This window comes from Ips typographus, linkage group LG7, assembly GCF_016097725.1.
Source record: "Ips typographus isolate SLU linkage group LG7, UJ_Ityp_2.0, whole genome shotgun sequence".
Lineage (NCBI taxonomy): Eukaryota > Metazoa > Arthropoda > Insecta > Coleoptera > Curculionidae > Ips > Ips typographus.
Genome location: NC_138428.1, coordinates 1159220 through 1183454, shown reverse-complemented (window position 1 = coordinate 1183454; position 24235 = coordinate 1159220). Strand labels below are relative to the sequence as shown.

Here is a 24235-nt window from a genome sequence, read left to right as displayed (position 1 = left end):
AATATGAATTTAATGACAAACTAGAGAAAACAATTAATTGTGCACAGACGAGGGAATTAAACATATTTTTCAAATCATGGTTACATATTTATTCTCCAATACGGTTATTACACAACTATAAAACCTGCACTAGAATAAAATGACAAAGCAAATAATTCAAGTATACAAGGTGGCCTTTCCTGGTACATTTGAAAACACGTCAAAATTAATTTATAGGGTGGTCCACTAAAATACCAGGAAAGTCATATTCATAGTAGGGGTGCGACCTTTTCGTTGGGCCACCCTGTATTATAAATCAAGGAATGCCTCCTACTTAATTTTTTAAAAAACTTAAACTGTATTACTTCTCTTCCTTGCTTGCTTCAGCTTTATCAGAAGTAAGGCGATCGTAACGTTCTCCATTCAACCTTTCTTCGTCGTCATCATCATCGCGGGCATCAGTCGCTTCCAACAACTCCCCTAAGTCTTTATCGACGGCGTCCCACAATTTGTCCTCGTCAGCTGACTTTGAGGCATCCAGATCTTCTTTCTCTTTCTCTTCCACTTTAGGTTGAGCATCGTCTTCTGCTTCGGTTTTAACAGGCTCTGCCTCTTCAGCGTCTTCCGCTTCTGCTCCATCTTCTGGTTTCTCCTCCGGCTCCTTTTTCTCCTTCTCGGCCGTTTCTTTGCGCTGCAACTTTTCGGCGCGTTTCTTCAGCTCTTCGTTCTCCTTATGACGGATGTAACGCTGCATGTGGAAACGTTTCCTGCAGTGCCTACACACCGAAACAACACTTGATGTAAATTCTCCCAGGAATTTCAGGACAGGATCGGGAACTTCGACTCACCCAGCTAAAATGTCCGGATACTCGTTTTCGGTACCGATTGGCAAGAACATCCGGCAAAGATCGCAATAGTAAGCTTCGATGCGTTTGATTTGTTCAATGCCGACGCTGACGCGCTGCTTCTTCTTCTCTTCCTTCTCTTTTTCATCGGAAGATACGGCGGCCTCGTCTCCCACCTCACCCACCGAATCGATGGTGGTGAACTCCTCCAAGTTGTCGTCGGCGGCTGTTTCTGTTCCCGTAGCTTCTTGCTGCTGCTTACACTAGTGACCTCAAAAAATTAGACCAACGCCTTCGTATTGTGACAACATCTATACAACCAATTTGTGCAAACTACCTCAAAAATTAGTATCAGTTGTGTTATTCTACGGTGTTTCAGCTATAAAGGGAATGAATAAAAACAGGTTTCCACATTTTGACTTCTAGGTCAGCTTCTAGAGCTGTCTGAACCATAATTATTGTTTTGGTCACCAGACAGAAAAACAGTTAATTTATGTAAAACAATGCCCAAATTAGAGTTGGTAAATCGTCAAATTAGCAAAGAAGATGCAATTTAGGTCAGGGTAAATGGAAAAATTGTGAAAAGGGGTCGAAATATTAAATTTCGCTTAGGGTAGGTGAGAAAACATTTAAAAAAAACTGAAATTTGAATTAGTGCAGATGCCAAAATTGAAACTTGGGTCAAAGTGGATGAAAAACATAAAATTTGAAATGAGAGAGAGGGTAAAAACGGTAAGAAAGTGAAATTTGGGTTAGGGTAGACAAAAAAACATTGAAATCATAAAATTTCAGTTAAAACATGAAATTTGGGTTAGGGTACATGGAAAAACCACACAAATATGAAACTTGGTTTGGAGTAGATGTGAAAACAAGAAAAAGGAAAAAATTGCTTAAAATTCTGCATTATAATAGAGGAAAAAATCGCTGCAAATCATGAATATTCAGGCTAATTTAAGTCATTTTTGGTTTTAGTATCTCTGTTAACTCTGAGTTAGTTTGTACAAGCAATTGTATGTTAATTTCTATTTTTTTTCCGGTCAACGAGATGTAAACTGGCCAAAACCGTCCACATTTTCAGCGTACTTACCCTTAAGTGATCAATACTGCACAAATGATGCTCGTACACCATTCCACTCTTGAAATTCTTCTTGCACACCTTACAGCTGGGCATCAGCAGTTTCTTCATGTTTTTATGGGCTGCGGTCGCCTGATGCACGGCTCTTTCCTGCTTGTAGTTCAGTTTGCACAAAGGACAAAAGACTGTATGCTCTGTGATGCCTTCTCCCGATTTTTCCAGCTCGTTCTGTGCATTACGTTGCGACATACGCATCATTGCTATGATAGAGCGTTGCTTGACAGCTACTCGACGCATAGCCAATTGATGAGTACGTCCCTGTAAGTGGATCTCGTAGCGTCTGAACGTAGGCTCGCGAACGTTGCATTGAGGACAGCAGAGTTCGAAGAAAACCTTTTTCTTGGTTTTAGTTTCTGATGTTTTTTTGTCGTCCTCTGTTTTTGCTTCTTTAGAATCGTCAGGTGTTTTGGAGTCTTCAGCAGTGGGGGATTGGTCACTGTCTTTTTCTTCTTTTTTTACTTTAACAGGGACTTCTTCCTCGCTTGATTCTTTTTCGTCACCGCTGCTTGGTATTGCGGTTTTGCGTCTCGTGCCACTTCCGCTATTTTAAAAAGTGTCAGTCAGTTTGGTGTTTAACATCAGTTTCCCGCCCACAAAAATTAGTTAACGCTACAGAACTTTAAATACGTGAATAGTGGCAACAATAGCAAGTTGATTGAATTGTTGTATATTTGGTACTCAATCCCAGCGGCTTAAAATTTCATTTTTATATTGCGCCATCACTTTCTGTCCAGGCAGGCTAAAAAATCCTTCTCATATAACATGGTAACAGTTTTTTAAATATTTAATTATGGACTTTCTGTCTCAAAATTGGTAAAAAACTTCACAACAAAAATATAAAATCAAATGTAAATGTGAAAGTTCTGTTTTTTCCAACTCTCTCATATTCTGAGTGTAGATTTTCAAAAAAATTGTTTATCAACAAAATAATAAATAATAGGGGAGTAATGGGCCCTCTCCCTCCATTCATGTTTGGTCGTAAAAGGTACAGAAAAACAAAACATCGAATAATCGGATCAACTGAATCAAATTATTACCTCTTGACCCTGACCAGCCTGTATCGGCTCGAAAGATCTCCTCTGATCGAGCCTCTTTTCCTGATTGCGTATGATCTGACGCCCAATTTGCGACTGCTTAGGGACGGCACTCTACCGCCCCTTTCCCTTCTGACACCGCGCGATCCCCTCGTGACCAAGCGGCCTCTACCGCCCCCTCTGGGCGAGGGCGGTGGCGCCGGCTTGCGGAACTCCTCCCGTCTAGACGTGTAAGGGGAGGGAGGGTGTCTTTCCGTCGAGTAACTCCTCCGTTCCGGTTGGTACGATTCGTACCTTCCACCTCCTCCTCCATATTCATGTCTCGGAGGTCCCTAAGAAGAGGTTTGATTATTTGGCTTCCCCCATTTTGGGTGGTGGTGGCTTATCTTTGTTTGCCGCCCACCCGGGAGCCTTCCTTGTTTTAATTATTGGTTAATTGGTCAGGTCATGTTAAAGAGGTTCTACTAAGTATCATTCTAACATTATAAAGTGGCTTTATTTTTACTAACTGGCTTTCAAGGACATACTACTGGGATTCTCCCTTCATTTTAACCACAAGGTAAAATGTCTGAGAACACTCTCTTTCAATGATGTAGGTTCAGTAAGAGGTCCTTAAGCTTTAATATCAAAATGAAGCAAATCTCCATTTTTTTAGCTACACACCCCATGTAATGTCATGCTGAAATGAAAAATGGAAAACTCGTCGGTGACTTACCTCATGTCGGGGCCTTTTACGTTCCGGTGAGTGCCTTTCACGAGAGTAACCACCATCCTGAAAACCACTTTGAATATAAAAAAAAAACCAACAATTTTTTTTAAACAAACTAACATTGCGATAAGGTTTAGGGTACTCCTCCCTGTTGAATCTTTCAGAGTAGCGGGGGCTTTTGTCATAGCCTGAGTCGTAGTAGTTGTCTTCTCTAGGACCTCGTGAATAACCTTGACAAGTCGAAATCAGTTTGAAGTTGACCCAAAATGAATAGTGGCTAAATAAACTTACTACCTCCTCCGCCTCTACTTCCTCTTCCACCGTGCCACGAATTACCCCGGTTAGAGCCTCTGTAAGACGTGTTGCGTGAAGGGTAGCCTCTTCCACGCGCCATGGTTGAAGGCAACCTGTTTACATATTCTTTGGTAATATCCACAGTGGTGAGTACTGAGAAAATGCTTATTAGGCTGAGATAAGCTTATTAGGACAGTAAATAAAATATGGTTCAAGCAAACATAATTCTTGAGTATAAATTAAAACAAATTCCTGAAGGAAAGACAAAAAGAATGGTTGAAGACAAAACTGAATGTTACCTGCAACTTTTAAAACTATCCCAGAAACAACAATTTTAAGACTAAATAAACCAATACATTGCATTATGGACTTTAAACTTTAAGATTACAACAAGAAAATGGGCTTATGATTATGAATTAAGTCTATGTAATTATTGTAATTGTATAAACCCAGCCTAAACCAGTACAACAAATTTGTAACATTATCACCCTGTACCTTGACAACTTTGGCTGATACTTGGCCAATTTGGAATATAATTTTTTAGTTGTTTTTATACTGAAAAAACATACAAATTTTAGAATTTAGTTGTAAACAAAGGATAATGCTATTATTCCATACACAAAATGGTTGACCTAGGGGTTCAGGGCTATCAATATTTTAGAGGTTAAGATTAAGATTGTGGGGCGCAGGCAACTTGCCCCCAAACGTGAATTACATTTAAGCACATTCCATTTCACACTAAAATAATCATTTACTACACTACTACAGATAAAAAACAGAGTGGAAAGCTACTAATCTTAAGTCAAATCCAGGCCGGTGAAACCGTCCATCTTTGCTGCTACATAAAAAGTAAACTAAAGCATCGACTTACCTACTAAAGTTAGCTGGGGGATACACTGTAACTGGGTTATCGATCAAACTGCTTGTTGGACCTTCAGGGTCCTCAAAAACACTTTAAAATCACCAAAAGGGCAACTGAACACTTTCAACTAAACGAGGGGGACTACAAAATGGCTGCCCGCTGCCCTCTCAGCCCTGTTAACACGTCAAATGTCATATCAACTGTTTGCTTGTCGTTCACTAGTCTTCAAAGCTTGGCTGAACTCAATCGAGGTCATATGACCACTATATAACGTTCATAAGTGAAGTCACGTGGTCCAATATTAATGAAGGCATGCCAAATCCAAAATGCGTTATAATCTCAAAATCACATAGAGGTCACGTGACTTTTGGGTATTTGGATTCGTGATCACAAATCCAAAGAAAACAGTTTAAGAACAAAGCCGTTTTCCAGATATTTTCACTTTTTTTGAAAAATCAATACGTAATTTACATGACCCCTGTGGTATAGCAAATTAATACACTCCTGTGATCCCCAGCAAATACTGACTATAAAAATGCTTAGGTATACCACACTAGTAATGTAATTAACTATTAAACATTACTTTAAATACTTTATTAAACAATTAAATAATCACACATTGTCACAGTCCTTGGTAATATACCGTTCCAGGAACAAATCCACGTCCCGGACACGCTCGAGGAGATCGAAAACGAAATTTCGTCGGTCCGGAAGCGCGTCCACCAGCACCTGCACGTATTCATGAGATCTTTTGTCCTCCAACACTTCCCGCAATGATTGGTCTTTTAACGAGAGCCTGAAAAATCCCTTACTCACTAAATTTCAAGTGATGTTTGAGTGACTTACAGAGTGACCAAAACCAAGGCGATATAATTCCAAACTGCCGGTTTGAAGGTAATATTGTCGGCCCGGAGATTGAAGGTTTTCACCAGGCCTTGGAGATCAGACAAGACTGTAGAGTAGGAGGTTCCTAAGCCTTGCAGGAGTTGCTGTACTCTGTAATCATGTAAGTGATTACAATAAGTTTTTAGTGTTGTTAAGGGGGTAAGTAGTACGCTTTGCTTAGTGAGGTTAGGAAAATTTTCCTGCGCAGCAGCTTTTGTGAGGTTAGATCGATTGGAGGTAACACCACTGGAGACCGTTCTTCACTAGGGTTGGACTGGTCAGTCTGAACTGGAAAGTTTTTGTCCTCCCGTTCGTACATTTGACCTTTGTAGAAGGATTTTACCTGAAATTTGATGCTTTTACAATTATAATTATGATTAGAGTGAAAAATCAACCTTTAGTTTCAGCTCTTTAGTGTCCTTTTTCAGTCTAGTGTAATCGGGGAGGGGCTGTAGCTTTTGGTCCCCAGTCAAAGCATTGTCAAACTTCTCCTCAGCCAGCTCTTGCAACTGCAAGCGCTTGCAAATTTCCATATATTTCATTTGTTGCTCAATGTGCAACTGTTCAATGTGCAGCTTTTCAAAGCAGTCACTCAGCTTCTTTTCATCTAATACCTCCTTGACACGGTCTTCACCGTGAATAAAAATGCAGGTTTCTAATGTCACCCAACTATCTAAAGCATTCTTGATGACATTCTCTACCTCTAACACTTTAGAAGAAAGCTTGTTTTCCAGTAATTTCTTATCTATTTCAGGTGGTTGTTTAGCGTCCTCAATCTCGATTTTTTGCAGCTTTTCCTCGTTCTCCTGGATCGAGGGGAGACTGACCACTATAGTGCGTTTTAGGGAGTCTTTCCTTCTAACTGTCTTACGGTTTGAGGGCGGCAAAGCTCCTTGAGCCTCCTCTTCAAGATCGTTTTCCTTAATTGTTTGCATTGTGGACTGTTTCAATCTGGTGGACCTTTTAAAACTAGTTTTCATGTTGTTGCTTTGCCCTGATTCTTTAGGATTGATATCTCCTAATGAGGCTTGGGCAAATGCATTGATTGAAGTGAATTTGACTTCTTCAATTGGTTTTACCACACCCTGTTCAATAAGTTCACCAGGAAGTCCCCTGTAAAGTTTAAAGTCTAGCAAAATGCTCGAGTTGGAAGTGAGGGAAAACTTACCCTTCTGATGAGTGCAGGAGCTTGTATTCAGGAATGTCTTCTAGCTTCCTGAGCCATAAGGGACTGTTGTCAATTTGTTTTTTGATGTGCAGACTGGCTTTGTAGCAAAAGTTGCTGCAAAAATTCTAAACCACCACTGTATTTTTTGTTTATTTGAATAAACAGAATGAAGTGCAAGTCAATAAACCACTATTCAGGTAAAGGGTTGTTTAGAAACCATTTTAATAAATGCTCAAAGTGTTTGAATCACAACATTTCAATGCTATCAGCTTCATGTGGATGGTTTAATAAATAATAATGACCTAAATATTGGTTTTAGATTACCAAACAACTCATTAAGAAATGCCCATACCTTAACAGTTATTAGCTATCAAAGAAGCTTTCTGTTTTAAATAGCTGTTATGCTAGTACAATGACAGTTTTATGCTTTAATCTATCTGTTATACAGAATAACTGTTACTAAAAAATTGACTGAACAATTTACAGACTGTTTCACTTCATTAAGCACACTTTTTGGCACTCACCTTTCTCTCAGTAATATCATAGACCCTGTTGCTTTTAGTTGAAATGAAATACTGTTTTTTTGGCATATCTGGAATGCGTTTGCCACACAATGAGTAACCACACAGTTTGGTTAAGGCCCGCTCTTCAACAATGTCCTGGTAGTGTCCTTGATTGATGAAAGGGAGCTGAAACACTAAAAACACTGCAAAAACTGGGTTTTACCAGTTGAATGACGCTGGCTTACACATTTAGTGAACACTTCAGGTCTGAGTTTGCCTTCAATAGAAAACTCTACTATCCTCATAGCCCTCACGTCACACTCTTTCTTCAGTTGAGCAGTGACGACCATTTCCTTGCTGAAAAGTGATTAGCACTTACGCAAAAATTGCGGACTTTCTATTGTTGCGACAGTATAACCGAAAATGTGCAACCTGTTACCTTATTTTGACCGGATCCGCCTGACTGGAATTTTTCGTCATTTTCAGATAGTCCTCCAGGGAATCTTGCATCTTGACGAAGGCGCACCGCGTGTTTTAAACGCGTGCGGTTAATCGCTGTTTTAAAGGAGATTTTAAACAAATCAAGAAAAATTCCAGCTAATCACTGGACCACAGGCTTTAACATATGTTTTTGACAGTTTTATGCAAGGTTCGTGTCAGTATTGCGTCAATTGACAGCAATCAGACAGTTGATGGCTGTCACTGTTCTATCATTACTGTCAATGTTAGAAGAACAGACGCCATTTTTTATGCTTTTCACATACATACAACACGTCCACATCGCTGTCTGTAGATTTTTGTCTTTATTTCGTAGTTTCAACCTTGTTTAAACAGTTAAAAGTGCCCCAACACAAACCTGGACACCCTTTAAACAAACTACGTGATTAGTGGGTAAGTTGTAGCGAAGTAGAGTACGGTACCCTAATTGGTTGGAGGCCCTTGAATTTTGGGTGAAAGTGGCCGGCGTTAAGGCAGGTTTTTGTTCGTTTAGTGTGCAAAGCGGGGGCACTGTAATGGGCGATAGCGACGACGAGTACGACCGGAAACGGAGGGACAAGTTCCGGGGGGAACGTGGTGAGGCTAGTTACAGGGGCACGGAACGACCTGCCAGGCCTAGAGATGACTGGGTAGAACGGTAAGTAATGTTATAGTCTTACAAGCTCAATAGCAAAGTTTATGTACGTAGTAAGTACAAAACTAGTGTATTTTTATACTATTTTATTGAATGCCAATAGAAGGGTACAGCATGACACTAATTTTGCATTAAACATGTCAATAGAATGGTCAGATTGTAAGGCAAGTCCTGAAATTTACCATGTTTCTCATGATCTATATTTCTGTATTCCACCATCATGGTAAAACTTGAAATAACTGTACTGTGGCTGGTCAAACAAACAGGGTATTTTTAAAAGATAGGGCAAGGTTCTTCAAGCCTAAATTGCCCTTAAAAATAGTTAATTAGTGAAAATTGAGTAAATACCCAAAACACAAAAAAGACCTGCAAAAACAAACCTTAGTAAATCATGACTAATGCTTAAAACAGTACAGAGGTTTATCTTTTAATCTCTTTCCTAAATAAATTGTGTAAAGGTTACATACTTCCTTTTCACTCTTGAGCTTTTTTGACGTCACATATTTGGTAAAACCATAATTTGACCAACTGTCATTGTGAGGTCAAAAACGCTTTGCTGGCTCCATGGAGCTTGAAAATGAATATGACCACCTAACTAAAACAGGTGGATCTGCATTTTGAAAGGGCAATAACTTAAGTTATAATTTGAGTGGTATTTTTATTATAGGGAGGCTTGGCCTCGTCCAAGACCTCGCGAATACCGACCTCGAGACCGCGGTTTCTCTCCCAGCATGGAGCCAACAGCAAAACGCATGCGTCACGACTATTTTGGGGGCGGAGACAACTACTACAACCACTACAACCCTTACCATGCAGCGGCTCACAGGTATAATACTTTCCACTTACTTTTTGTAATCTCTTAATTTTTAGTTCCCCATTTAGATTTCCTTTTAGTTTTTTTTTGTTGCACTAACCCCACTGAACTTATAACACTAACGTCCTGATTTATTCCTCCAGTTTTCAACGCAGTTTTTTGTTCAGAGAACCTCCAGGGGTGGTTGTCCCTCCCTCCGAGGGGCAGCAGCCCCCGATGATGTCGTTTAAGGCTTTTTTGGCCACGCAAGACGATAATATATCAGATAGCGAGGCGATCGAGAAGTACAACGATTACAAGTTGGAGTTTCAACGGCAACAGCTCAATGAATTCTTTGTGGCTCACAAGGATGACGAGTGGTGAGTTTGGTGGTTGTTTTTCTTTACTTGACAATGAGGGTGGGGTGTACAGGAGTGGCTTTTTAGGGAGGGTTAAGTTTCAATGACTAAACTTCGCGTCTCTATAAACATTGAAATAACCCAGACTTTCTTCTACAGCCTCGTTTGCCTCCGAGCCTCGGATAACTGGCAACGTAGCAAGCGAAAATATCGCGTCGCCCCCGCTCTATGCGCGTTTTTTAAACTCGTTACACAGTGTATTAGTTAACATAGAGCCGGGACTGAAGGGGGCGGATTTCCGTTTTTAATTTAGGGCCATGCGCGCAATGCATGCGCCCATTCGCGTCTTCTTTATTTCTGACAGGTTTACCCCGAGCAGGGACAGGTGAGAGGTTGACAATAACCACCACGTCTGGTTCTTTTTCTTTCTTAGTTTTTAAGTGACTTGGATGAGTGAACGGTCTGGGCGATTGTAATGTGGTGGGGAGAAGAGCACAGTTTATTACTAAAGAGTAGTGGTAGTATGTAGTTTGTGTAAAAATACGTGGATTAGTTAGTTAGTCACAAATAGAAGTCAAACTAAAATTTAAATAAGTTGGTTTATACAAATTTTCCTTTTTGGTCATTCCCTCATTTTGTAATCTGGGTTTTACTAAGTACACCTGATACACTCTTCTTCCTTTCCCCAAAATATTCTATTCCTCTTGGCACTAATTTCTCCCACAATTTTCTATTCACTCCTATTTTTCTTGCTCTCTCTGTCAGTTTGTTTGTTTCCCTAGAGCTTGCATTTTCTCTCTATTATTTTTGTTTACACTTAAACTCACAGCACTATTCCTAGTTTGATTGGTCAAAAACTGCTTTTTTGATCCATCACAAATGAAAAGCTGACAAGTGGTATAAATTTGGGGGCTTTCTTGAGGTGTAAATATCAGATTTCATCTCACTACTAAATTTCAATCGTTACAAGTGTCACCTGACTATAAACCACGTGAATTAGTATCAGAACCGCAAAACTTAACTCTACAGGGTTGCTAATAACAATTTCGGGGTGGGTCATCAAAGAGTATTTATAGTCTAATGAGTTTTGATAGCTGTTAGGTAACTACAAGCCTGTCATTGAACGTAATCGTCAAAGTGTCCCGCGTTTTTGAGCTTTTCGACGTTTGCCAATATGAATCAAGAGATTTGACAACGTTGTTTTAAAGTTTGAAAAACTGAACTCTAGTTGAAAGTTTAAATGCAATTTTTTCTGTTTTTAATAAGTTTCAAATCAATTTGAACTTTTACAAGCAAGTTTATTAACATTTTAAAACTAATTGTACTACTCACAGCTCTGCGGTTTTAGTGTGATTGATTCAAGCAGAAAAACACGGTTACAAAACCGTTTTTTGTGCGGAATGAATGCGCGTATACACTCCTCCCTGTGGTTGGGTTTAAGTTGGTTTGTTGGGTTTTTCTAGGTTCAGGTTGAAGTACCATCCGGAAGAATCGATCAGACGCAAGGAAGAACAGGCGGCAGCCCTAAAGGTGAGTTTAGTTTAGTGTAACATAAACGAGAGTTGAATAGTGTTGATTTAGCGTCGCCTGGAGGTTTTCATTGACCTCCTTAAGACCGGAAAAATTGAGAGCACTACCGTGGACTGCTCCCAAACCACCAATCTCCTTAAACTCTTGGATACGGTGGTGGTTCGTTTGGAAGGTGGTACTGATGAGGATTTGGAGTATTTGGAAAAGGAGTATGAAGGTGAGTGTTGGGTTGGTGTGATTTTTCTGGTTTACAGACTGTTTCTGTAGAAATGGAGGCCAAGTACCGAGAGCAGAAGGAGAAGGAGGCGGCAGCTGAGAAAGCACGCGAAGCCAAAGCTTCTGAGGAGGCTAAACTGAAAGCTGATGAGGAAGTTAAGGTGAAAGAAGAGCCGGAGGCTGACGCCCCTAAAACAAACGGAGACGAGAAACCTCGTGAAGAGAACGGTGACAAAGAAGAAGGGGAAATGGATGAGAACAGTGAAGGTCCGGAAAAGGGCCAGCTGGACAGTGAAAAGCCTGAAGCCTCAAAGAAAATGGATGAAGAGTCTCAACCTGACGAGGAAGAAACGAAAACTGTGGAAGAGGAGCCCAAAGTTGAAGAGAAAAAGCCAGAAAACCTACAAACCGACCAGAAAGAGACCAAAAAGCGTAAACGATCTAGGTCGGGTAGTAGCAGCAGCTCCTCAGGAAGTTCCTCTGGAAGTTCCAGTGATGAAGAAGGCCCAAAAAAGGAAGACAATGAGAAATCTGTTGAAAAAACTCAAGAAAATGAACTAGGGAAGAAAGACAAGGAGGAGGAGGATAAAGATGACGTGGAGATTATCTCCGATGATAAACCGGAAAAACCTAAAGCCTTGCACAAAACCACGTCGATTTTCTTGCGCAATCTGGCACCAACCATTACCAAACAAGAAGTGGAAGCCATTTGCAATCGTTATGAAGGTTTCCTGAGAGTGGCGTTGGCTGATCCACAGCCAGAACGCAGGTGGTTGAGACGCGGTTGGGTCACTTTCAAACGAGACGCCAACATTAAAGAAATCTGCTGGAATTTGAACAATATCAGACTCCGCGATTGCGAGTTGGGAGCTATTGTAAACCGTGACTTGAGCCGACGTATACGGCCTGTAAACGGCATAGTAGCCCACAAACAAGTGGTCCGTTCCGACATCCGGATAGCGGCTAAAGTAACCTTACACCTGGACGCTAAAGCTGCCTTGTGGGTGAACGAAGACGACGAACAGCGCAAGCGTGACGACAAAAATCAAGCCGGTTTCGGGCTAGTGTCCAACAATCCAGTGTTGCACAACATCACCGACTATTTGATCGAAGAAGCCAGCGCCGAAGAGGAGGAACTCCTGGGCCTTGAACCGACCGCCGCAGAGAGTCAAGAAGCGGTGACTACAGTGGATCGGGACGAGAATTTGATCAGAGTGTTGGACAGGATCGTGTTGTACTTGAGGATTGTACACTCGGTGGATTATTACAATCATTGCGAGTATCCGAACGAGGATGAAATGCCCAATCGGTGTGGCATTTTGCATGCCAGAGGACCTCCACCTACTTCAAAGGTAAAATTCTTGATGAATGATACTAACATTTTAGTCCGCATGTGCAGGATTTGCTTGTTGACGTTTCTCCCTTTTTCAGAGTCTTTCTTGGTGTTGAAATTTACACTAAACCCTCTCCATTCAGTGATTCAGCAAGTCAATTTGCCTGCTAGCACTATTAAAAACCGTGACGTATGGTTTCACAAGCTTGACAATTATAAAAATTATGTTTTCTGCACAAGTGCATTGGCATTTTATTTGATTACTATTCTGTCAGTCAACTGTCATCCATGATATTGTGCGGGTTGCCTATATTTTATCTATAACACACACACACACCATTTACTGGTATTTGGAAAAATGTCAATCTCAGTCACCTGTCAGTTTGTTTTTTACTTTTCTTCTGATTGTCTACATCTCAGGCCCTTTTTGCTCATAAAAACCGTGACGTACATACTTAGATAATCTGTCAAATACACCACTACACACTATTACATTGAGACAAACTGTATTTGTACGCATTCCATCAATCTGAATGATGTTTGGTGGTTGATATTAAATGGTTGTCACAACTGTCAAAATTCTGGTAGGTGCGACAAACGATCATTAGGTTCTTCACCACACTCTAGCTGTGAATAGGGTAATCAAATTCCTGACGAACCTAATCAATTCTGACAATTTAGTCTTCTATCTCACCCTACAGTGTGGTGGGATCTCGAAAACGGTAAGAGCTACAGAGTCTGTACAGAGAATTTTATGTGAAACTTATTTCCTATTTCCGAATTAAAGTATCTTTCTCCGTTTTCTGGAAAATTGGGAAAACGTCAGAGGCTGCATTTTAAACACTCTTTAACAAAGCCAAAGATAGTTTTGAAACTAAGACGTTATTAAGGCCCTTTTTTACGTAGAACACGAAGACGAAAAAATAGGCCAAGAACTGGTAGAACTTATTTGTCCCTAACTCGCCAAATAATCATTAAATATTCACATATTTGGGACGCCACTACTACGATCTATATTCATCACTAATTTGGACCACACTGTATACAGTGTGTTTTTCTTAATTATCCGTGGTTGGATTTAGAAGACGTCACATTTAAAACTGCGAAGCGTCCTCTGTAGTTTAACTATTAGTACTAATCCCAGAACTGTGGATAGTCTTTGATTGGCCAAGAAAAAGCAGCTTTGCTGACCAATCACAATTAACGTTAATCTAATTTTCAGACGGATATGTCACAATTCATTGGTGCACCAATCGAACTAAAAATGGCAAACTTTTTGCCAGAAAAACCGACCGAAGACAAGGACAAGAACGAAGCGAAACTAATCAGCATGGCGTTAAAGGACGTGGCCACCGAAGTGGACAAGTTTGTGCAGGCAAACACGCGCGAACTTGCCAAAGACAAGTGGTTGTGCCCCCTATCGGGGAAGAAATTCAAAGGTCCCGATTTTGTGCGCAAACACATCTTCAACAAGCACGCCGAAAAAATTGAGGAAGTGAAGAAGGAGGTGGAATTCTTCAACAACTACCTCAAGGACTCAAAGAGACCGATGTTGGCGGAGGCGCCGCAGTCGAAGAGAGAGGAACCGCCCCCTTTCAGTCATCCCGGGTGAGTGGTTTTGGAGTTTAATCATTTCAGAAAGTAACTAGGTTTGTGCAGTTATGGCGGTTACGGAGGCGGCGGCGGTGGTGGCATGTACGGCAGACCTCAACCGTTTTATAACCAGGGTTACTCACAGAGGGCGCGAGGCTTTGCCCCCAGAGCAAGGGGCGGCGGTCCCACCGATTTCGGTCGTCCTATCATCCATTACCGCGATTTGGATGCTCCCCGCGAACCGGAAGAATTCATCTAACTGCTTTGTTTTATTTCTGTAGATTAATACAAAAACTTTTTTTTTGACGCCTCTATTTGTTTCTCACAGTGTTTACAGATCTATATATTACGTAATAAACAAAGAAAGACGAGTTTTTTTGGTTTTACTAAACCTAACCTAGAAACTGCAAAACAGGTAAGACACGCCCACTGACAGAGTACATACACTCAGTTGTGCTTCATTTAGACACGCCTACTAAGTACTGAGACACACCCACCCACCAATCAGAGTTTGTTATTTCTTTCGTTACGCCCACTGTTACACCCTCTGCTACAGAACAAATTATAATAACGGTTTTCGATTGGCAACGCCCACTGATCAGTAAAAATTTGATTTATTTTGTCAATCAAGAAGGTTTCTAGAGCATTAAAATGTATGTTCTAGCACGAGTGTCAAAAAAAGCGTTTCGTCTTTGCGCATCATCATCAGGAATAGAACTGTTGGAAGTTACTCATCCGTTGCACCGATCACATTAAAATTCACGGCCGGAACAGTGGTGATGACGCGTGAGCGCGGGGGGCACGCATTTAGATTTCAGCATCGGCGTCCCGGTGGTCCAGTAACGCGTCCCGACGCCTCAACGCCGTTTTCGCGCTATTTATAACCGGCCCGCCTAATCCGATATGTATTTCCCGAATGTTTGAAGTGTGCCCGCGACGACCTTCATGTTCCCTTTCGCAACTTTCCATTTTTTCCTTTATTTAACCCTTTTTTAGAGAATGATTAAGTTTGTTAGAGGTAGGTTCGTTTTACGCACAAGTGGGTTGATTTGAACTGGGGTGTGCGTTATAGGTGAACCCAACCCCGATTTGTTACCGCCCAGGTTCCGAGACGACAGTACGCAATGCGTGATTGGTCGGGAGGGCGGGGCCACCGCCCTTAGGGCGGAACTACACGACATAGGGCGTAACACCGAAATAGTTTGGTAAGTTTCACTCTGTTAGCGCGGTTGTTTTGGATTTATTTTCGTGATGGTTTATTTTTGGCGCTATGACAACAACATATACCGTCCGACTAGCGGACGTTCATTGATTAAATCCTAGCAAATTTCGGTTCGCAGTTACATTTTTGATCGATATAAATAAAATCTAATTTTATGTAGGTCTGCGTATAGTAAACGCTTCGCATAACTTTCGAAATGTTTTCCAAAACAATGACAACATACTGGAATAGGTTTAGAAAACAGTAAAAAACACGACAATGTCATCTGACCAATTGAAATTCGGTTCTTTTTAATGGGAACCACGTCCATTAACCATTTGGCTACTGAGGAATTTTTAAATAATTTACTTTTCCTGTCTATCATGGCAACGCCTACTAATAACCAATAGCCAGTCATCAATGTTAATAACCACGCCCACTAACCAATCAGAATGTCTTCTCATTCACATTGGCAACGCCCAATCAATCAATTCAAATTCGAGTTTTTTCAACACTATTTCAAACAAAAATTAGCTGTTTTTAATCCATCACTCCAACTTTCCTTATTTACACTTTTGTCTTGCCGCATTTTGAATTGTAACTTCTTAACGAAGCCCTTAAAAGCAAAAATACCTTTAAACAATCTTGTAGAGGATACAATTTTCTACAACCTCAAATAACGGAGCTTATCTCAGTCGAAATTTTGGAAACATTTTTCAGCAAAGTGTAACTAACCAATCAGGTTTAGTGTTTTCATTAATTATACGCCCATAGGCCAATTAAAATGGGTTTCTCTTCTAAGGCCACGCCTACTGACTATAACCGATAGCCTGGCCAGGCAAATAGCAGTTAGATTAGACACGCTTACTGACCAAACAGTCAAAGAAGAACACTCATTGGCTAATCACAATAATTATTGCTTGTGCTTCCATTAAGCAATCAAAATTCGCTTTAGTTGCAAACCAACAACATGGGGAACAAACACACCCTCCAGACACGCCTACTAACCAATCCAGAAGAGTTTTGTTTGTCAACGCCCACAAAGTGTGATGTAATGAAATTGTTGTAGTATTGTTAACGGTCTGAAGGGGCGTGGTTTGGGGGCGGATTAAAGTAGGTTAATTCAATTGCCTTACTACAGGTGGCGTTTGAGTTTGCTGTTTGACGTAACGTTTTCAAAATAACTGACAGTAATAAGAAAAAACAGACATTCGGGACTATCAAAGTATAAACCAAACTGGATTGGAATGCTTGTGGGGCGTTTGACTCCTTGACACAGTTCTTCGAGGGAAAAAAAACTCGGCATTCCTCCGACGTGTAGCAACTGGAAAATGCGTCGCTATTTTCGGGGTCCGTGCGAGGCGTCGCGGCGCCCGTAATGAGCGTCGGCTATTTTCAAAAAGTTGGTCAGTCGTCGGTGTAAAGCGGGGCAGGCGCGTCGACTCACGCAACACTTTTTAGTTTTTGTTTTTCTCTCGTTTGGTGCGCGTGTGAGTGTCCGGACGAGTGTTCTCATCCAGTTTTTTCATTGACAATTTAACTGACAATCTTGACCGGGACTTCCTGGTGGACTAAATTTAAACGATCCATCAAACCGCACACAACAAATCAATTTGGCCAATATCCCAGTTCTGGAACCTTGACTTTCTAACTCGACGGTCATAGACGCAAATAGACGAAATTAGAAGGGCGACCCCTAGATTGATTTATAAACTGCCGTCATGGATTTGTTCGGTTTTTTTCGTCTCGATTAAAGAACGGAAATGGGCCAGAAAGTCAGTAGTTGCTGTAAATGTTCATCGGCCAAAGGGCGTCACTTGGCCTGTTGCGAAAATTCATCCCAAGGGTAAGTCAATTTCGGTCCTAAATAACCATCAGGAGCGCATACCCAGAAATCCAAATTTACTCGGGATAGTTAATCTAAATATAAATCCTTAATTAAAAATAGACTCGCAATCCAGGAAGACTTTCTGTAAATACTAATTAAGTTACATCCGGCAACGTGGTTGGTTTCAGGTCAAAAGATGGCGCCCCTATTGCCCCCGACCGTCGCCGACGACTCCACGTTAGTGGCAACACTGTCCAGCTCGCATTAGACAGCGTACAAAAGACAGACGCCGGAATTTACAGGTATTACAGAAACTGTCACTTTCCGAGGCACTGTCAACCACTCTGACATTTTTAGAGTGACAGCGTCGTCGCCGACCGGCACGACCTCTCGCGACATTGAACTGAGAGTAACCGAATCCGAGTCGGAAGATCAGCCGCCTGCGTTTCTGCGACGTCTGCACGACTTGTCGGTGAAGGTGGGCACCAGGACTCGTTTCCTGGTGGAGATTCGGAGCAGTTCCGACGTTACGGTAATTTAAAATTTTATTATGTTATTATTATATATGACGTAATAACATACAGGGTGTCCCATTTAAAATAGAACACTTTTTGAACAATCAGTCCCCTTAAATGATGATTTTCAAGAAAACTAAAAAATAACACCAGATTTGAGTTTTTAAGGACGAAATTAGTTAGAAATGTCAGTTAATCCAATATGGCGGAAAGCTGGATAAACCCGTCATTTTAGCTAAATTTTCTGCACTTCTCCGTTGAATTGTCAAATACTCGCTTATTTGAAACATTTACCCTAAACACGTAATAAGATCATAAGTAGCTAAAGAATGGGACTGTCGACTGGCGTTAAAAGCACTCTGCTAGTTTTTACCGTTTGTCCGCTAGAGGGCTTCAAATTTGAGCCCGAGTTAAATATCTCAAAAACGCATTTTAAGCAGTTTTACCACTACTGTCAGTGGCGTAACAAAAAGAAAATTGGTTGGTGAAAACAGCAGCCGGAAATTGAATCATCGTCAAGCTGGTTTGTTATGCAAGTGTTTGGCACCGATTGTCCCAACTTGACCTTTTGCTCTACCGATGCTAATAATGTTTTTTTTTTGCGAACTTTGCACCTTTTTATTAACATTCTAAGCGAAAAGCTGTTTTCTGTCAAACACAGATAAAATGGCTGAAAAACGACAAGACAGTAAACGAAGGCGAACGTTATCGGTTCGTAAACGAAGGCGGGTTTCACTGTGTGGATGTGGCACCGGTCACCACCGAAGATTCCGGAAGATGGGTGTGCCAAGCTCGAAACGTCGTAGGGCTAGCCGCCTCAGGTTGTCACCTCAACGTACTAGGTTAGCCCCTTTCACCTTCACCAACCAACTATATTAACTCAATTTGGTTAAACAGTCCCTAAAAGCTACAAAGCTCCTGAATTCATCGAGGACCTCAAAGCCATCCTCACAGATCAAGGCACAGTGTCTTTGGAGTGTAAAGTGGTGGGGGTTCCCACTCCACTGCTCAGATGGTTCAAGGACGGTAAAGAGATCCGTCCTGGGGATGTGTTTGCCCTTACAGTGGACCCTGACGAGGACCCGACCTCACTAGGGACGTACGTGTGTGAGGCGACCAATTGCATGGGCACAGCCACGTCCACTTCGAGAGTGCACGTTCTAGAACGTGCCAAATCGAGAATTTCTGGAAGGTGAGTTTACTGTGAGGATGTTTGCGAGTGAGTGAATGTTTTTGGGTGTGCCTGCAGTCCCATACCGAGTGGACCTCCGCCGACTTTTAACCGAGACTTGAGTAACGAAGAAATTAAAATTGGTGACCCACTGAGACTGTCCTGTCAGGGTAAGTTCCTCAGTATTGCAGATCCACCTGTTATAGTGTTGTTTTGTGCAGTATCGGTACCACCCTGGCCAAGATCAATAACTTGGTACAACTCACTAGGCAAAATCGACGATCAGGTACCTAACAGCCGATACAAATGTCTGGCAGACGGTTTGGGAGGATACACCTTGGAGGTACGCCCTACAGAAGCAGAAGACCAAGGGGAATGGAAGGTCGTTGCTGCTAGCGATGAGGGCGCCATCTCTATATCAACCTGTGATATTAAAATGATTAGTAAGTTTGCTAATAAGCTACACTTTTAAGTACAGTTCACATTCTATTGCAGTTCCCAAACATTTCAAGAAACCCAGGTTTCTGGACACCTTAAAAGCAGTACTGACCGAGGAAGGTTTGGTGTCCTTTGAGTGCAAAGTGGTAGGCTCTCCCACCCCTTTGCTGCGTTGGTTCAAAGATGGCCAAGAACTGAGACCTGGGGATGTTTATCAATTAACTGGAACTAACTCTTTAGGTTTGTCAATTTTAGGGTAATTAGTAAATCCGTCCGTTAGTAAACCAGCTCATTGGAACATTTGGAAGCTTCTAAGTTGTTTTGAAATGTTCTAGGAGCTTCTATACTCTTTGAAATCTCTCAGACTGTTTTCAAAATCTTTCAGAAGCTTCTATAGACTGCTTTGGAAACAATTTGAATTTGTTCCATTGTTCTTGGAGCTTCTATGCTGTTATAGAAGCTTCTAGACTGTTTTTGAAAGCTTTTGAAAATAACTAAACTATTCTGGAAGTTCTTGAAAAGTTTTAGAGTATTCTGAAAGGTTCTAGACTTTGTGAAACTATTTTGAGGGAAGTTGGAAGCTCCATGACTGTTGTGGAAGCTTCTAACTTGTTCTCACTATTCGTGAAATTGTGATTTTAGTCTTAGAACCTGTACAAAAGGTGTCCCAACTAATTTTTACAGGTTCCTACTGTTGTATTGCAAAAAACTGTATGGGAGAGGCGCGCAGCTCTGCCGAACTCACCGTAGAAGACATTGAGAGTCAACTGAATGACGAAGAGAGGGCGCAACTGCTTTCAGCGAGTCAAGCTCCCAAATTCATTCAAGGTCTCAAGAGTGCCGAGGCCAAAATCAACGAAACTTTCCGTTTTACTGTTCAAGGTGAGTCACCAAACCATTGATCACCAAACCAACTTCACCAATCTCTTCTTAGTGAGTGTCACTACACCTTTACCAACTTTGACATGGTATCGAGACGATCAACCCATAGACAACGAACCGGACCGGTATTTCGCTCATCAGGAACACTTGGGTGTTTACCATTTGGACATCAAACAGCTGGAGTTTGGCGATCAAGCCGAGTGGAAGTGTGTGGCCACTAACGAGTTTGGCCACTCAGTCACCTCGTGCTTCCTACGACTGGCCATACCTAAACACTACAAGAAACCGAAATTCCTTGAATGTCTCCGGGCTGTTTTATCTGAGGAAGGAGCAGTGAATTTGGAGTGCAAGGTGATTGGTGTGCCGCAACCAGTCTTGAAATGGTACAAAGATGGAGTGGAACTCAAACCTGGTGATATTCATCGTATCACTTCTGGTGAAGATGGTACTTGCTGTTTAGGTCAGTACTCGCTCTGAATTCTTTACAGTGTTTTAACGTTTAGACTTCTGTAGGAACCTACACTTGTGAAGCCAGAAACTGTATGGGTATAGTGGCCAGCTCAGCTTCCTTACTAGGATTTGAGGAGCAGAGAGCTAGACAGGAACGAGGCGAACTGGCTAGGCAACCCTCACTATCCACAATACACGAGGAGAGAACCTCTCAAATGTACGACACTGCAGGAGATCAATCCCTCACTCTTGGTACTGGAGAAGTATCATTTTCCTTTGATGGCAAAGAGGTATCTGTCTCCTTATACGAAACTCCTGACCTAACCGAAGATGAAGCACTGCAAATCGTGGAAATGTACGCTGAACAACTTTCCGAACATGTATCCGAGCATAACGTGGTGGAACTACCACCTTTGCGCTTCATCAAAGAGTCCTCCACCTCAGGCAATTTACTCATGGAGGCTGTGGTCGTGGATGTCTCAGACGACTACTTTGTAACCGCTGACGATGACCTAAGAACAGAGGCGGACGTGGAGGAGATTTACTCCATCACTGACGAAACTGGACACCAAGTAACCTCAGAACAACTGAAAATCGACCTAACCTCAAGCAGTGGTGACGCACCTAGAAGACCACCGCGTAAAGGTGACTCCCAGCAGAGCAACAGCTATTACAGTCTGTCCAAGAACATTTCTCTGGACTCAAACAATGAAAGCTTGGCAGGAGCTGCCGAGCTGGAGAGTGAGAGCTATGGAGACTTTGAAAGCGCCATGAGTTCAGAGAAGAACAACCTGGATGAGGACAGAGCTTTCCAGGTGGCCGCCATCACCGAAACCACCAGCCTACCTGATGAGGACGCTTTACTGGATGAGGCTAGAAGACCTTTAACCCCCAGAACTAGTCATGAAATTGGATCTGATTTGAGGGTCAACCTTACAGAAAGTCAAGAAATTAGACGCAAAAGACGGTGAGTGTTTTCTGTCTATTTTACTAGCATACATTTTGATTGTTGTTGTGGATTAAGGGTTTCTCAAAGCTCTGACGAAGTCATCAGAGAAGTTCATCAAGGTGACTTGGTGCGTGACCTTCAAGGAGAAGAAGGAGATGGTAAGTAACCCACCACTCAACCCACACAAAACTAACACAAACTTTACAGGTTTGGTGATTGACTTAGAAATCCGGGAAGCCCAAGAAACTGAACTGAAACTAAAAGAGTCTCAAGTAATCACGGATTTGAAGCACACCCTAATCAACCTTCAAACCAAACTCCTTCAAGTGGAAGACGAGGTTTTGGTGCAATCAACCCTCAAATCCTCATCAGCAGCAGCTGATCGTAGTTTGGACGTTCTCAAAAGTGTAACCCAACCACTCAAAGATATCCAAACAGTTTTTGAGAGCCTAGAACAAAAAATTGACCCAGATATTTCTTTAGTAGAACTGCTAGCTCCACCAATTTTTGATTTACAAAAAAGCCTGGGAGTGGTGGAGAAATGCGTGGCCATGAAAGGCACCGATCATACTTTAATACAGAAAACCTGCAACAGCATCCTCGAATATACCGCCCACGAGTTGCACAAAAGCTTGAACGAAGTGGAGAAAATCACTTTACTAGAAAAAGAGTTGGATAGAACTAAAGCCTCAGGCAGAATCACCCCCTCAAAAATAACTCAGGAAGTTTGCATCACCTTGAAAGAAATCAAAGCCCAACTAGGTAAAGGTGAGTTGATAATCAAAGAGGGTAGGCAACTTGAAGGGTTTTCTAGTGGTTCTGAGCCTTCCTCAATCACTAAAGACCAAGACCTGTTGAGCAAATTTATGACAACCACCTTACTGGTGAAAGAAAATTTGGAGAGCGTGGAGAGGTACTTGGCTTACCAAGACCCAGACCAGCTCTACTCCAATCTAAGTGAAGTCATTCTAGAGAAGCTGTCTGAACCCATCAAAAGTTTGGTTAAGGAAGCTAAAGTGACTGAGAAACAAGCGATGCGGTATGCAGGAGAAAAGTCTGTACAACAGGAAATGAGGCTGGCAATTCTAGACAAAATAACTCCTCCAGTGAGTGAGTTGTCAAGAGGTTTGAACGTTGTCAAAACCCAAGAAACCGGAGATAGACACTCTGGAGTGATTTGTATGAACGTCCTAGAAACGTTCGCCCTAGCTATAGAGGATGTCATTACAGCTTTAACAAGAATTCAAGCTAATGTAGCTCCCTCAGAGCCTACGAGCCCCAGCTCCGACTCCAAGGAGGTATTTCGCGATGTGTTTGAGCAGGTATTCCAAATCGTTTTCACCGACACCACGCAAGCAGTCGAAGACTTGTTGAGTAACATTGAAGCAGCCCAACGCAACATAGGAGACACCGTGCTTTTGGAAGCATTAAGACAGCTGGCAACATTGCAAAAAGACCTGACAGCTGTCACTTCGAAAGCCGGCTCAGAAAAAACGGAAACGTCAGTATCAGTCCTGGAAAACTTGAGCCAACACGTGACACTTTTGTGTAACTTTGTCATGGACTTGACACCATTCACTAGAAGTGACGTGTTGGGGGAATGCACCAGCTTGCTACAAACCTTCCAAGACAGCCTCCAAGGTGATTTACAACCTCTGGCAGACCGAGTGAGCGCTGTTAGACAAACGATAAGCGATTTAGCGCTCAGCGATGCAGCTTCTTCAGTTGTGGTGGTTCTGGAGGAAACCTCCAAGACTGTAGTTCCTGATGCTCTACTGGAAGATACCAGAAAAACTCTGTTAGATTTGCAAACAGTAACTTCCGATCCGGCTTCTAGAGCTGTGGTAGAACCTCTTCTACCACACGCTGTAGCTTTGTATGAAATCAGCAATGATGAGTTGCTCAGGAAATTCAAGGAGGAGTTAACTGAAGAGGATAGATCCAGGCTGCATCATTGTGTGGTAAGTTGTGTATTTTACAATGTTGATTACTTTATAGTTTGCCAGTTAGTCTCCTCCAGAAATTTTTTTACCAGATTGTACCTAGAATAATAGTTTATTCAGTATATGATTGTAACGTTCTCAATCAGGTTCCTCTTGAGCTGATTGAAGATCGAATCATCGAAGCTCTGGACTTTGTTCTGCTATCCCCTGGAACACCTCAAAGAAGCGAGCTGAAGAATCTTCTAGAACACCTGCAATACAATGTGGCGGTAATGCACCAGCAGGTTATGGACGAGCTACATTTTCCAGGTAACGGACGAATAAGTTGAAACTAAATTTAAAAGTTTTTGTTTGCAGATCGCAGAGACTCCGTCCACAGTTTGGACGATCTCAAAAAGTGCATTGCCACCATTCAAAGTCTTCCAGTAATGTCGTCAGAAGCCCCAGCCGAAGAATTCCAAGGTTTGTTCCGTTAACTTCCTCAATTC

At 41.8% G+C, this 24235-nt stretch overlaps 4 protein-coding genes across 9 annotated transcripts in view; 2 read left to right on the top strand and 2 right to left on the bottom strand.

The window, feature by feature from the left end:
- Positions 1 to 65: 65 nt before the first annotated feature.
- Ciz1 (Ciz1 zinc finger protein) lies at positions 66 to 5036 on the bottom strand. Of its 4 annotated transcripts, none has more exons than XM_081983173.1 (8): positions 4868 to 5036; positions 3994 to 4109; positions 3823 to 3932; positions 3709 to 3765; positions 2997 to 3325; positions 1912 to 2500; positions 828 to 1087; positions 66 to 755 (listed from the first exon to the last, which is right to left on the bottom strand). In XM_081983173.1, exons 2-8 carry the CDS (start codon positions 4094 to 4096, stop codon positions 341 to 343), a joined length of 1863 nt encoding a protein of 620 aa, XP_081839299.1. In that variant the 5' UTR covers positions 4097 to 4109; positions 4868 to 5036; the 3' UTR covers positions 66 to 340. The 4 variants fall into 4 exon arrangements, with proteins under 4 accessions (XP_081839299.1, XP_081839300.1, XP_081839301.1 ...); XM_081983174.1 differs by having other exon boundaries at positions 3997 to 4109; XM_081983175.1 differs by lacking the exons at positions 2997 to 3325; positions 4868 to 5036 and having other exon boundaries at positions 3994 to 4103.
- Positions 5037 to 5437: 401 nt separating this feature from the next.
- Positions 5438 to 8058, bottom strand: LOC145731411 (RNA polymerase II subunit B1 CTD phosphatase Rpap2). Of its 2 annotated transcripts, none has more exons than XM_081983190.1 (8): positions 7854 to 8058; positions 7660 to 7771; positions 7436 to 7600; positions 6912 to 7036; positions 6139 to 6856; positions 5914 to 6086; positions 5705 to 5854; positions 5438 to 5654 (listed from the first exon to the last, which is right to left on the bottom strand). In XM_081983190.1, exons 1-8 carry the CDS (start codon positions 7922 to 7924, stop codon positions 5471 to 5473), a joined length of 1698 nt encoding a protein of 565 aa, XP_081839316.1. In that variant the 5' UTR covers positions 7925 to 8058; the 3' UTR covers positions 5438 to 5470. The 2 variants fall into 2 exon arrangements, with proteins under 2 accessions (XP_081839316.1, XP_081839317.1); XM_081983191.1 differs by having other exon boundaries at positions 7660 to 7788; positions 7854 to 7995.
- A 92-nt stretch (positions 8059 to 8150) lies between these two features.
- Ars2 (arsenic resistance protein 2) lies at positions 8151 to 14741 on the top strand. 2 transcript variants are annotated; one of them, XM_081983163.1, is made up of 9 exons: positions 8151 to 8305; positions 8406 to 8549; positions 9214 to 9372; positions 9528 to 9719; positions 11162 to 11228; positions 11280 to 11445; positions 11496 to 12796; positions 14000 to 14385; positions 14437 to 14741. In XM_081983163.1, the coding sequence occupies exons 2-9, from the start codon at positions 8428 to 8430 to the stop codon at positions 14627 to 14629; spliced, it is 2586 nt and encodes an 861-aa protein (XP_081839289.1). In that variant the 5' UTR covers positions 8151 to 8305; positions 8406 to 8427; the 3' UTR covers positions 14630 to 14741. The 2 variants fall into 2 exon arrangements, with proteins under 2 accessions (XP_081839289.1, XP_081839288.1); XM_081983162.1 differs by having other exon boundaries at positions 9504 to 9719.
- A 170-nt stretch (positions 14742 to 14911) lies between these two features.
- The window catches only part of LOC145731382 (uncharacterized), a 49512-nt gene continuing 40188 nt past the window's right edge, over positions 14912 to 24235 (top strand). Inside the window, exons 1-16 of the mRNA XM_081983144.1 lie at positions 14912 to 15388; positions 15443 to 15575; positions 17588 to 17701; positions 17757 to 17931; positions 18576 to 18756; positions 18812 to 19106; positions 19164 to 19255; positions 19307 to 19528; positions 19581 to 19763; positions 20208 to 20405; positions 20458 to 20865; positions 20919 to 21822; positions 21880 to 21962; positions 22012 to 23765; positions 23894 to 24056; positions 24105 to 24209. Coding sequence (XP_081839270.1) covers positions 15370 to 15388; positions 15443 to 15575; positions 17588 to 17701; positions 17757 to 17931; positions 18576 to 18756; positions 18812 to 19106; positions 19164 to 19255; positions 19307 to 19528; positions 19581 to 19763; positions 20208 to 20405; positions 20458 to 20865; positions 20919 to 21822; positions 21880 to 21962; positions 22012 to 23765; positions 23894 to 24056; positions 24105 to 24209 — 5029 coding nt within the window. The 5' untranslated portion in view covers positions 14912 to 15369. The remainder of the gene's footprint in view (positions 15389 to 15442; positions 15576 to 17587; positions 17702 to 17756; positions 17932 to 18575; positions 18757 to 18811; positions 19107 to 19163; positions 19256 to 19306; positions 19529 to 19580; positions 19764 to 20207; positions 20406 to 20457; positions 20866 to 20918; positions 21823 to 21879; positions 21963 to 22011; positions 23766 to 23893; positions 24057 to 24104; positions 24210 to 24235) is intronic.

What these genes read in the sequence shown, in the direction of transcription:
- LOC145731411 (XM_081983190.1), bottom strand. Translation starts at nt 7,924, where the DNA reads ATGCAAGATTCCCTGGAGGACTATCTGAAAATGACGAAAAATTCCAGT. An exon ending in GCGGATCCGGTCAAAATAAG is followed by an intron (nt 7,772 to 7,853) that starts GTAACAGGTTGC and finishes ATCACTTTTCAG; the next exon opens with CAAGGAAATGGTCGTCACTG. An exon ending in ATGATATTACTGAGAGAAAG is followed by an intron (nt 7,037 to 7,435) that starts GTGAGTGCCAAA and finishes GTGGTGGTTTAG; the next exon opens with AATTTTTGCAGCAACTTTTG.
- Ciz1 (XM_081983173.1), bottom strand. Translation starts at nt 4,096, where the DNA reads ATGGCGCGTGGAAGAGGCTACCCTTCACGCAACACGTCTTACAGAGGC. An exon ending in AAGTAGAGGCGGAGGAGGTA is followed by an intron (nt 3,933 to 3,993) that starts GTAAGTTTATTT and finishes CGACTTGTCAAG; the next exon opens with GTTATTCACGAGGTCCTAGA. An exon ending in GTAAAAGGCCCCGACATGAG is followed by an intron (nt 3,326 to 3,708) that starts GTAAGTCACCGA and finishes ACCTCTTCTTAG; the next exon opens with GGACCTCCGAGACATGAATA.
- Ars2 (XM_081983162.1), top strand. Translation starts at nt 8,428, where the DNA reads ATGGGCGATAGCGACGACGAGTACGACCGGAAACGGAGGGACAAGTTC. An exon ending in GCTCACAAGGATGACGAGTG is followed by an intron (nt 9,720 to 11,161) that starts GTGAGTTTGGTG and finishes GGGTTTTTCTAG; the next exon opens with GTTCAGGTTGAAGTACCATC. An exon ending in CCCCCTTTCAGTCATCCCGG is followed by an intron (nt 14,386 to 14,436) that starts GTGAGTGGTTTT and finishes AGGTTTGTGCAG; the next exon opens with TTATGGCGGTTACGGAGGCG.